This window comes from Pollachius pollachius, assembly GCF_949987615.1.
Source record: "Pollachius pollachius genome assembly, chromosome: 2".
Lineage (NCBI taxonomy): Eukaryota > Metazoa > Chordata > Actinopteri > Gadiformes > Gadidae > Pollachius > Pollachius pollachius.
Genome location: NC_136935.1, coordinates 33,202,356 through 33,215,660, shown reverse-complemented (window position 1 = coordinate 33,215,660; position 13,305 = coordinate 33,202,356). Strand labels below are relative to the sequence as shown.

The 13,305-nt window shown below is 43.9% G+C and overlaps 1 protein-coding gene across 1 annotated transcript; it reads right to left on the bottom strand.

The window, feature by feature from the left end:
* Nucleotides 1–6,882: 6,882 nt before the first annotated feature.
* Nucleotides 6,883–13,094, bottom strand: sparcl1 (SPARC-like 1; the record flags this gene model as incomplete). Its single annotated transcript, XM_079730898.1, has 10 exons — nucleotides 6,883–6,911; nucleotides 7,236–7,384; nucleotides 7,972–8,120; nucleotides 9,168–9,304; nucleotides 9,842–9,962; nucleotides 10,091–10,212; nucleotides 11,205–11,301; nucleotides 11,589–12,719; nucleotides 12,840–12,905; nucleotides 13,041–13,094. The coding sequence occupies 10 exons, from the start codon at nucleotides 13,092–13,094 to the stop codon at nucleotides 6,883–6,885; spliced, it is 2,055 nt and encodes a 684-aa protein (XP_079587024.1).
* Nucleotides 13,095–13,305: the final 211 nt, after the last annotated feature.

Genomic DNA, 13,305 nt, shown 5'->3' with positions numbered 1-13,305 from the left:
ACTTCATTAAATTGGCACAATGTGTTAATATATATATCGACATATATATTATATAATGGTACGTATATATATATAGTAAAATCGTTGGCAAACAAAACAGTATTCATGATGATGAATGGGCTCCATTTATTCATAGAAAATTACGCAATTTTAGAAACATCAATTATTTGATTCAATATTCTTTCTGGATGTTTTAGATAGTCCAAAAAGATGGTGCATGCATAAGGTCACTTTATTTTAAGTCAGCAATCATAGCCATTATGTCTCCAGCTTATTAAAACATTATTTTAGTTGTTCTCCTTGTGGACGTCACAGGGAATGGCTGTTGTTTGTATCTCAGGTGGAGTCTGAATCTGGGACAGAAAAAGAGTGTTTAATTCATAAATGATTATACTGCTGTACGAATCAACATATATATCAGAAAACGGGAGGCCTACCTGAGTTTCCATTGCAGTATTCCGCTGCTTCATGATTTGACGCTATAGAATTTTTTTTAATAATTAGATGTGGTCTTTTGATAGGAGTTCATTTTTACACATTCACTCATATTCTAACTGACTTTACCTTGAAACGTTGAGGCAGAGCACCCCCTGCTGGTACTCCCTGTTTTTACAGTCAACAAGTGTTTGGTTACCATGTAATACAGACCATGTTTGTTACAGTAACACATGCACACACACGTCTGCATACACACACAGACACACGCAGACACACGCACACACACACGCACACCCACACACACACACACACACACACACACACACACACACACACACACACACACACACACACAGAAACACACGTGACCTCAGCAAATTATTCCTTTCGTCGACTTCAATAAATCAACCAAGGATAATAATGCAGAGGGAATTTACGTAATATAAGAGTTGATCATTTGTTGGTTTTCATCCAACAGATGTCCCATACCATTACCTGTTGTTGAAGGGGGTTGAATCCTGCCATTTGAGGAATGCCCATATAAGGAACCTGTCCATAAAACAGAATATTGCATTATTATTCCATTGAGACCGACCAAGGTATTGCCTTAAGCAATAGATATATTTGAATAACTGTCTATGAATGATACTAACAGCATTACTGATAGTACTTACTAAGTTAAATACAAGCATTACTCAACACATAGATGCATACAGCAATAACTAACATCATTACCTTGAACATTGGGGCAGATTAACAGAGTTACCTTTAACTCTATAAATTACACAAGAATTGTAGTATACGAGCAGCGCTACCTTTAACTCCATAAATGACACATGAATTTTAGCATACGAACAGCGTTACCTTAAACTCTATAAATGACACATGAATTATGGTATACTAACAGCGTTGGCTGCAGGGACGGGGAAAACATTGGAGACACCAATGGGTGAGGGAGGAAGGGCCAGGGGTTGGTAGGCGTAGGCAGGAGCCCCTTGAACAAACTATCAAAAGGAAATTAAATCTGAGATCATTACACAACATCACTACACAACGTTTAATGTTGGCATTGGCCTCAGGACCTACCTGAGCCACTGGCTGGCCAGCAAAACCGGCACCTCCTCCTCCCATCATACCAGGAGCGAATCCTCCTCCTCCCATCATAGCAGGAGCGAAGCCTCCTCCTCCCATCATACCAGGAGCAAAGCCTCCTCCTCCCATCATACCAGGAGCGAAGCCTCCTCCTCCCATCATGGCGGGGTTAGCTCCGTTCATCATCCCGTTCATAGCCATCATCCTCATCAGCTTCTGTAGTCAGGATCAACCAGGTTATTTCCTATCTCACTGGAGAGTTACAACAGAATGCTTGTTTTGTCTTAGTTTATTTGAGTTTTTACCTTGGTGCCTGCATCGACCTAAAGAATGAAATACAAAAAGATAAAGAAACAAATTAATTTGATTTCATTCATAGAAAAACAAGACATATTAACAGACTAGAAAAATACATAGACAAAGAGAATGAGAGAGAGGGTGTGTGTGTGTGTGTTTGTCTCTGTGTGTGTGTGTGTGTGTGTGTGTGTGTGTGTGTGTGTGTGTGTGTTTGTAAGAGAGAGATAGAAGGACAAACAGACAGATCCTCACATTACAAATGGCGGCTGCCAACGTCATTAGAAGAAGATGCTTCATGATTCTCGGTCTGAAATTGTTGTCAAAAGTCAGAAGAAAAAATGAAGCACAGCCTAGAACATGTGTAAGTTAATATTGTTTCAATATGAGTTACAATGTCTACATCTGACAGAATGTATCATTCATATCCATGTACTTTGTTCACACTTGTTTAATCACAGAATACATCACGTAAATCACCAATGCTGCTTTACATACCAAGGAGTTAAGACGATGCCTGCACTCCACGTTCAGCTGCACTAGGGTGGGCTGCTCATCCATAGAAACACCTTATATTGCTGGGAGAGATGGTTGGGAGCCAATTAGAGACGCACATTCTGTCACCTATGGCTCATTCAGGCCTGAAATAGCTTTTCTTTTTTTCAAAGAATACTTTCATAATACTAACACAATATGAGTTCTATTTTTACAGATATTATCAGCCTAGTTAGCCACCAGGCTAACACCGTTTGCTGGTAACAACACTGTGATTCAGCGGTGTGGGGATAGTTAGTCAACAGCCCAGAGACAAAGAGTGTGGAACACCAAATCCTGTGGACAGTGGTTACAACGCAAACCACAGATGATGTCGAACGGTGGGACATCACTCACCTTCCATCATTAAAGTTTTTAGCTGCGGTTAAAGTCTACCTACCGTGTGATGGGCTGCATAACTCACCTAGGTGGATATGTTTTGCTTATTTGCACATCTCTTTCCCTAAATGCCACTTTGAATTCTGCTTTTTGTTTTATGTATTTTTCTATTGAAAACTACATTACAGAAAACTACAAATGCAGTGCAAATGCAGTACTAAACTACTTTTTGTTGCTAGGACCACTACTATTATGACGTCCTCACCTCTGAATCCCTTTGAACGGAACCCAGTCTGCTAAATTACTGAATGTCATGTATATATGAATATGTTGTCCGGTTCTTACTTGAGAACCCTGGATTTGAAAGCAGGCAATGCAAGGCAAATTTATTGATATAGCACTTTTCATACACAAGGCAGACTCAAAGTGCTTCACATATGAACATTGTCATACAATAAAGGAAACATATGCAATAAATGAGTAAAACAGATGCAAAGTTTAAAAAAAGCATTTTAGAAAGTGCATTGTATTTAAGTTCAGATCAACAGTCTCTCTGGTACCCACGTCGGGACTCCAACCCGACCTACAGGAACAACAGAACCGGAAGCTGCGCTTCCGGATCTGTTGAGGACATCATTCATAACTGCTGGTATGGAGCATTTCTGTTGTAGATTCTATAAAGACTATTTCCGATTTATACACTGAAAAATCGACAAACGAGTACGTATTCAGTTCACATTTCAAATTGGATGACACAAGAAAGATTCACATCTGAGCACCTAGACCGCCTGAGGTTGTGTGTGGAGTTATATATGGGCCTTGTGGTCGAGCCGCACTGTAAAGTCTGCTCTACCAGACGTCTGCTCCACCAGACGTCTTTCATCTGAGAAATGTATGTGACATAATGTAGTACAGGGTTGCATAGATGACTTGGTCACAAGAACCTGGTTGTTCAATTGACTCTAAAGGCCTCACATCAGGATTGACTTGAATTGAATGTATCACAATGAAACATTCCCCTCTCAGTAAATCTGAAATGTAGAAATGTTATAGTGCATTTAAAAATAGCCTGACTAGTAAGAGGCTTTACTTGAAATGAAGTCACATTCCCCTTTCCCATCTCGGTCTACATGAAATAAGGGAATGCTAAGGCTTGTATATCAGAAAGCATCATTTGTTTGGGGATACTCAGCATAAATATATCATTAGGCTAATGAAGACTTTTGTTTTGTAGCGTTTAGCAGGAGAAACGCTGTGGCAGTTCCAAACAAAACAATACAATCCCCTAATGACAAATCATTTTATCTTTATTTACGAAACAACTACCAAAAACACATTACTACCAATACAATAACAAACATTGCCGTGCTCTTATGCTTCCAAAATGGAGGCATCATTGCGATGTGATATCACGATGGGCGACTCCTATAGCCAGCACGTCTTAGTAAATAGTATTTTTCGAATAGTGTCTTTGATATCGGCATTAGTTGATTCTAATAAGTAATAAAGTACTATAATAAAGTCAAGTAATCAGAAATTAAAAACGTTATGGGCAACACATGGCTGCCTAATTGGATGTGTTTTCTGAGCCGTGCCCTTTTCACAGCGTGGTCCCGCGGTGTTATGGTATGTAGAGTAGTCGTCTGGGATGTGTTTGGCCCGGCTTGCGCCCTGCTGACAGCGTGAACCACCCCACCACATCCCGGCAGGTAAACACCCTCTCAGGGCGTCTGGAGCTTTGCATTAATTACATGCTGCCTGCCATGCGGTTTCCAACACAAGTCCTCCTATAGCAGTTAGCTCTGGTGACAAATGCCTCTGTCTCGCCTTCTCCAAATATAACTTCAGATGTCTCAATATGTTGGGTACTGTGTGTGTGTCTGTGTGTATGTCTGTGTGTGTGTATGTGTATGTGTATCATGTCTGTGTGTGTGTCTGTGTGTGTGTGTGTGTGTGTGCGTGTCTGCGTGCATGTGTACGTGTATCTGTGTTCCCACACTGTCATTTCTGTTAAGTGGCTTTTGGCGTGTTTTTCTTTATGGTTGTTACTATGTTACTATGTGTATTGACGCAGATGGTAGCCTATAATTGAGTGATCAGGTATATCACCGTGGATTTCATGGGTCTGAAGTAGAAGATTAGATCGATTTGAGGCTACAACTTTCGGACCAAATAGGACCAAGTAGAAACTTCATGTTCTGTTACCAATGCTGAATCACACCTCACTGGCCGAAATACAAGTTATCTCTCTCCGTTAACAGTGATATTCCCAGGGCTTTTGTATGCAGCCTCTATTAAATAGTATGATGGGACACGACAACGCAATTTCATTTATAGACATGTTTTATTGGTTTATCATCACAGTGTTGATTCATATCACAAAACACATAAAATCACTCAACAATCAAGGCACCTACAGGAAGCAATCATCAGATGCTTCCTGCATGCAGGACACAAAGTCTGAGTGAATGCTGGCCTCAGACGGTCATCTGCTCCTCTGTGTCCATCCCAGAGGACTCCTCCTCCGCCGGCCCCGTCGGACTCGCCGTCACCCCCATCCTGGCCAACGCCTGCATCCTCCCGCGGTTGGCCGCCACCGAGCGCCTGGCCCTGGCCCGGACCGCCGCCACGTTCCCCGCTGCCCCCCTCAACACCGCCCCCTGCTGCAGCTGGCTCTGGAGAATCTGGTTCTGCGGGTTCAATGGCACCAACTGGAGCTGCTGGCCCTGGAGAAACATGGACCCCTGGGGGCCCCCCGGCTGGGACAGCACCGTGTACAGGGGGGCCCCTCCGACGCCGGCAGCACCCGCCTGGACAACGCCGCCCTGGGACTGGGGTATCAGATTCAAACCTTGTGGCCCCAGGAAGAAGCCCCCTGCTCCCTGCTGGAAAGGCCCGAAGGGGACCAGCTGCTGCTGCCGAACGGGGCCCTGGGGGGCCAGGGCATTCCCGAAGGGCTGGATGAAGAAGGACCCCCCCACCGGCACCAGCTGATACGCCGGGTTGATGAGTGGCTGCAAGCCGTTCTGAGGAAGGCCCGCGCCGTTCTGAGGAATCCCGGCCGCAACGCCACCGCCTCCAACGCCGTTGTTGTTGTTCCCGCCCCCATTGCCAGGGGCAACCTCGCCACTTCCTGAGGACACCCCCCCCTCTGCCAGCAGAGCAAGGGTGGGAAGGATGAGCCACAGCATTCCGAACATGGTGAATCTCAGAGAGGACGGTTCACAGATGACCTGGTGTCCTCAACCTTGGGGCCTTTATACAGAACCTCAGCTTACACAGCACCACTCTGATTGGACCTGGCACGTGAAGATGTCCAATCAGAACACTTCCTCACAACACAACAGGTTTGTGTAATCTCCTTTTGGCAAGGTCATGGTGACAATGAGTGTGTCGACCGTCTATTTTCTGCTTTCTTACAGTGTCCAGGAACAACATTATTCAGGATTAGCTGGTGAACCAAGCAAGCCTCAGTGGCTAGTGTCCTCACTGTGGCAGCCCGCTGGCCTGGGTGTCATCTTTTGGTGTCATGTGGGAATGATGCTGCGGAATAACAGCGTTTATTTCATCAACCCATTCGCAGTAACAATACTCGAGTCTGTGAAATGTCCAAACAGCTTTAATGAGAACTGTAAGCATGACAAAACACGTGAAGTTACATAGAGAGAGAGAAGAAAAAAAATACATAGAAACCATAACAAACAATGGCACAGCTAACCACTTTTATAATGGTAAACATCTTTCTTTTTATTCTTAAAATACTTCTAGAATAATATGTCATCAAAGCACAAAAACATTTCAAATACTCTATTTGAGCTTCACTAGTTTCATTTTTTTTCTATTGATATTTTCTTTCCATTCTTAACACTTTCTTTCCAAACTCTTGTAAACGCACCCCCTTAAGGAATGTATTTATATGTATTACTGTATGTGTGGATAATGATGAATGTTGATTATACGGTTAACATCACGTTGGGTAAGAACACTGGCTCCCCAAGGGCAGCCCGACCCCGTTCCCTCAGTCACAGAGCACCAACAGAACCATGATTATCGCCATCGTTTTACATTTTCAGTGCCTTTTGATAACATATTTAAATGTGCGCTACTTGCTGACCGCTTTGTGCGTTCTGCCTGTTAGAACACTTGAGAAACGGACCCTCTGGTAGGCAAAGTACTTGAGGGCACTCAGAAGAGGAGGTTCACATCCATGTCCTCTGTGGAAGGAAATACAAGGGAAAGTATTTTTCTATCAAATCGAAGAAATCACAGAATCAATAAAAATGACCGAATTACCTAAATCAAAGCTTATATCATGATTTAGGATGCAGTCTGAGGTGTAGTCTGACTATGGATCTTGGGATATAGACAGGTATAGATATTGGTATGGACAGGTATTGACCTGGATATGGACAGGTATTGACCTGGGTATAGACAGGTACTGACCTGGGTATTGACAGGTATAGACTTGGGTACAGACCTGGGTACAACCCCGGGCACAGAGAGATATAGACTTGGGGGAATCCGACCCAAATGCTTACCCTCCTTGATCCCAAAGCAGTGGGCCCACTCGCGGAAGGAGACCTGCTTGTCCTTGTCTCCGTCACACTCCTGGAAGAAGCGAGAGGTGCAGTGCTCCATGGGCACCAGAGGAACCCTCAGTGGGGCCAGCTCAGAGTGGGACAGGAGCCTGGAGGGGGGGGGGGGGGGTACCATTTAGTTTAGTCATGTTTAGTTATTTAGCAGACGCTTTAATCCAAAGTGACACACATGATGAGCTGAGATGTTCTTTATTAATCACAGATTCATCACAGGACATTATGCTGAGGCTGAGAACAACCAAAGTACACAATCAGAATTGATCGCGTGGGATGCTGAGGCAAGTTTATGAAGAAAATATGGAGAGAGTACAGATTCGCTATCCAAAGTCAGAGAGACAAGCTCACATCCACAATAGGAGATCAGGAGATGGAGCCAACGTTTTGAATACAAGAGCAAAACAATGTCAAGTCAAGTTTCTAATGAAGAATTTCCTCATGTTAAAAAAATATATATGTATAAATAAATTAAAGAGTTACCATTCATAAAAATGGCTCATTTAAAAATGGTCATGACATTAGGTTAAGAATCATCACCATTAAAGCGTTTTTGGTGCAGTTTGATTGCTAGAATCAGTGCATGGGGGAATAGCTTGAGTCTGAGAAAAGTCCAAAGACAGAATTGGCCTTTTTTTTATGAGACAATCACCTATGGCTGAAATATCAATGTGAAAGGTACCTGTCAGAAGGGTGCTTGTCCATCTGGGCGAACTGCCAGTGCACGGGGTAGATGTACAGGTTGTAGTTCTTCTCAAAGTCCTGGGCCAGCAGGTCTAGGGGGTGATCGCCTGCATGGAGCCGGCGCTCATTCTCATGGATCTTCTTCGCCTGCGATCATCACAGAAGGATACAATAAAGATTCACACATAATTTTACCGATGTAATGATGTGTGTCTTTAGCCTCACCGAATAGTTCTCAGGGAATATGTGGTTTTGGATGAGGGATACAATACTCATTGGGTTTAGATTTGGGGATTTTAGGATCCCCAAATCGTATGATATAATGTAGTATTGTATAATATAGTATAGTGAAATACACTATAGTTTACTATAATAAACTATACAATACTATATTATACTATTGTGTAATATACTAGTATATTATAGTATAGTATAGTAACTAGTATACTATAATATAGTATATTATGGTATAATATAGTATCATATAGTATAGTCTCATGGCCTGTCTTTGTCTTTATGTTGTTTAGTGGTTGTTCTCCAGATGTCCTCAGACTTTCCCTCCCCTTATATCTCCCGACTCTCCATCCCCTCATTCCCCTCACCTGTGTGTCCTTGTCTATCTTCCAACCTGCAACTCATTCCCGATCGCTCTCCCCCTATTTATACAAGTTCCCCTCTTTTGTTCCCTTGTCGGCTCTTTGTTATTGTCATGTCCCTTGTACTTCACGGTTTCCAAACTATAAGTGTGTTTCTGTCACGGTCGGGTGCTGGCGAGGCAGGCGGAACAAAGAGGTATTGATCCCAATGCGAACGAGAACTCGGGGAATGAGACAAAAGGGCTTTAATAATGAAAACACACTAATCTCCATGAACTGACCGAAAAACAATCACAATTTGGAAACCGCGAAGAACAAGGGACATGACACAAACAAAGAACCAACAAGGGAATAAAGGAGGTGAACTTGTGAAAATGGGGGGAGATTGATTGAGAGGGAATGAGTCGCAGGTGGGAAGATAGATAAGGACACAAAGACGAGTGGAATGAGGGGATGGAGAGGCCGGAGATGTATGGGAAGGGAAAGTCTAAGGACATCTGGTCAACAAGGGGAGAAGGAACACTGAACAACATAAAGATAAAGCAAACATGACAGTTTCGTATAGTAAAGTCAACACTGTTGTGTTGTGTGAGGCTACCTTGATGCGCTGCTTGGACGTGAGGAACCCTGGGCTCATGGAGTCGTGGCTGTACAGCTGGAGCAGAACGTTCTTCAGCCAGTCCCTCATCCTCAGGGGGAACTGGACCAGCTCACTGTCCAGGCAGGGAGCCAGCACTGACACACACACACACACACACACACACACACACACACACACACACACATACAGGCACGCACATAGAAACACACACAGACACACACACACACACACACAAACATATGCAGGCACGCACACACATACTCATACACAGATATATGGTAAGAAAGACAGACCGACAAACACAAACAGACACAGGGTGAACAGAGACGGACAGGCAGTCAGGCCAATCCACCAACAGTCAGACAAAAAGACATTCCATCGGAGCGACAGGCAGATAGACAGACAAGCCAATGCACAGACAGACAATCAGACAGACAGACAGTCAGACAGACATATAGACAGACAATCAGAGAGACATTTTGACAGACAGCCAGTTAGTCGAAGTCAGACAGACAGTCAGACAGTCAGACAGACAGTCAGACAGTCAGACAAGCCAAGGCCCAGACAAGCAGAGGGAAGGCAGTAATTAGTTGTGAGTTAGCCTTGAGCTATATGCTGAATGAAGGAATGCTGAAAACAGGGTGTGGGTTGGAACCCCGGTGAGGTCATACACTTGCAGGGCCCCGTGTAGTCGAGGTGCAGTTTATGTCCTCGCTTAGTTCCCTCCAGGTTGCATTTAGTAGCAAACAGCACACATGCCGTGTCATATGTTTTATTATCGGTCCCACAGACCTGCGGAAGTGAAGAACGCCAGACAAACACAATCAACTGTCAAGTTAGGCTTTTCGGGTGGATTCTGGATGCATAATTTCAACTGCTTTTTGGGGCGAATTTATGAATAAAAAATGTTCAGAACTCACGTGATCAAATTCATTGACGCTTGCAGGACATTTGGTGGGCTCCTGACAGACACACGCAGGCTTGAGGTCTGCATCCAGCCTACAGGCCTTCCCACGCTTACAGCGGAAGTCCATGCACGGGTCTACAAGAATATAGATTCCAAAAATAAACCCATCTGATAAACCCAATAGACCATCTGACACCATAGTTTGCTTCATTTTTTGTTTGAATCTGAGATCATCTCTTTCAACAATCTATTATCAATCCATAATCATCTCTCTATTATCGAACAGGTATACAAAAGGTGTCCAAATATTCATAGTTCCAGTTTATATTTGAGTTGTTACATATACCCCATTAGAAAAGCCTCATTTGTATGCATATAAACAATTTATGTCTCAGTGGCTATTTAAGTGGTTTTAATAAATGGCGGGATAAAAACAGCTAAGCTTGAGTCCCTCATTAAAGCCCTGACATTCCAGTCCCGGCTGGGAGTTTACACTGGACTTTAGTTCAACTTCATGTCCCTCATTGATTCCTTAAGCCCGCCTGGTTGTGTTGTTGTAGCGGCCATTAGGCTAGGTTAGCGCTATTCATGTGGAAGTTTTACCAAAGTAACCCAGTCAGCACTTTTCAATCTGGCGGGGGGGGGGGGGGGGGGGTAATGGGTGCCTCCAGTGTGGAAACCTTTTGGTGGTCTTCATGTGCTGGTGGAGGATGACAATTCAGTTTATCCTGAAATGACCAGACCCTTACTGAAATGACCAGACCCTTACTGAAATGACAAGACCCTTACTGAAATGACAAGACCCTTACTGAAATGACCAGGCCATAACTGAAATGACCAGGGCACAACTGAAATGACCGGGTGCTAACTGAAATTGTCAGGGCATAACTGAAATGACCAGGTGCTAACTGAAATGACAAGAATCTTTCTTATATGGCCAGGCCCTAACAGAAATGACCAAATCCTAATTGAAATGCTGAGCCTAACTGAAATGACCATATGCTAACTGAAATGACCAGGCCCTAGCTGATATTACCAGGTGCTAACTGAAATGATCAGAACCTAACTGAAATGAGCAGGTGCTAACCGATATGAACAGGTGCTAACTGATATGAACACTTTCTAACCAGAGGCGTTTTCTTTCTGATGACTGGCTGGTTTGATGCTGGGGTAGAGTTCAGCCGTGGACCGGATCTGGACTGGATTCATTCCCACTAAAGGAGCCTGTATGTGTACAGAAAATGGTTATAGCTGTACATAATATACGTATATATACATATTCCATGTAGATGTGGGCATTCCAGTTCCAGAAAGTATAACTAGTGTTTCCATACCGCCTTCTGTATAGAGTGTACTGCTTAAAATCTGCTGATTAAATCCACATTTTTGACTTTTTATTTTTCATCCTTGGATTACTGCCCACCTCTATTCTCTCTTTTACATTCAATCCCTCATAACATACGGTTTACAACTGCCTTAATTGCTTTGGAAGATGGAGAAGTGTCCGGTACCCATTTCCCCGTCCGCCTCCTCTTGTTCTTGAGGTCGGTGCTGTCAGCGTTCGGCCCCTGTGCTTCCGGTTCCGGACCACGGCCAGCCTCGTCCCCTTGCACAGCATGCTTCCTCGCTCTCTGCCGCGTCGACTTTCCTTTCTTTCCCTTTGGGACGCTCCCGGTGTCGTTGCTGTCCTTGTCTCCTTCTGCCTGGTTCTCCTTCTCCACCGCTCCTTCATCGCCCACCTCCCGCGAGCTCTTAGGGGTCGCCAGGAGCTGGTCCTCAATCAGTTTGGGTCCGTTGCCATCCTCTTTGTTCTCCTCCTCCTTCACACTTTGCTCTCCCAGGAGCTCATCTTGACCTTGATCGGCCATTACTTCCCTTTCTAATGCATCGACGATTTTCAAGTCTTGCTCGTTCATGACTATGGCGGGTATTAGTTTAACGCCATTAGGCTCCTCGCTAGCCTGATTGTCTGAGCCCTCTCCCTTCAGGAGGGGTTGGGTAATGTGGCTCTTTAGATGTTCCTTCAGGGGTTGTAGCTCAGTGTTCAGGGGCTGTGAGAGGTCAGCATCAGATGCATAGTCAAGGTCAGCTAGAATCTCTGAATCAGTGCTCCCATCTGCCCCCTCTACTGCTGCTCCTGCCTTGATGACAGCCTTTATCTCCTCTTCTTCCTCATGAATTTTGGCCTCTTGTTCATCATCTTCCTTTGCTTCCTCTTCCTCCAACATCTTTATATATGTTTCCATAGTTTGGCCGTGGTCCTCCTGCTCTTTCTCCTCCTCCGCATCTTCCTGGTTTTCCGTTATTTCCCCTTCCTCCTGAGGGTTCTGGTCGGCTTTCACTTCCTGTCCATCCACCCCCTCCTTGACTTCCACCTCTACATCCTGTTCCTGTTCCAGTTCTCCATCAGTGTCTTTATTCAGAAGCTCTACCAGTTCCTCCTCACTCAGCAGGACGGCAGTGCTCTTCTCCCCCCTCCGGGTGGCCTGCAACACTCCTTCCTCCTGGGTGTTAGCATTAGCATTAGCATTAGCATTCGCATTAGCGCCAAGCTCCTGGTCTTCCTGTTCCCCACTGCCGGCCTCTAACGAGACAAAGGTGGGCAATAATTGTTCTGCGTTCGCCTCTTCTGGAAGGACGTCCTGAACCAGGAAGAGATAATAGTTTTTCATGATTAAACTCATACTCATATTTGTTTTTATTGATCCAAATATTTTGCCAAGTATGCGATGGCGTTAAATGGATTCGAGGTTCAACAATACCTTGTGTTTGGCTGTGTGTGAGGACTTGGACAAGGCATGATGTTTGTTGTGTGGTTTGCTCTTCACCTGTTTCAAATGAATTTCAAATGAATTTGATATAAAATAAAAAAAAAATAGAAGTAGGCTTTTTCATCACGGTTATTGAATTAGATGCAACAATAGGTATACGTAAATAAAATAATATTGAAAACTGTAACTTACTGATAAAGCAAAGGTGGTTGCAAGCAAGCAAATGCAAACTAAGTGTCCCCTCATACCTGTAAACAACAACAAAACTCTTCATCTGTAATCACTCAGTAACAAGTACCAGTAACTTTGATATGAAAAGTCAATAAAAAACTCACAAACATCATAAGAAACATATTCCATATTCTGTATTCTGGAATATAAATAAGGACCATACTTTTAAAAATAAAAGTTTCCCGGTGGAATCTGTATTCTGCATACACAACCATGCAAAGTCAAG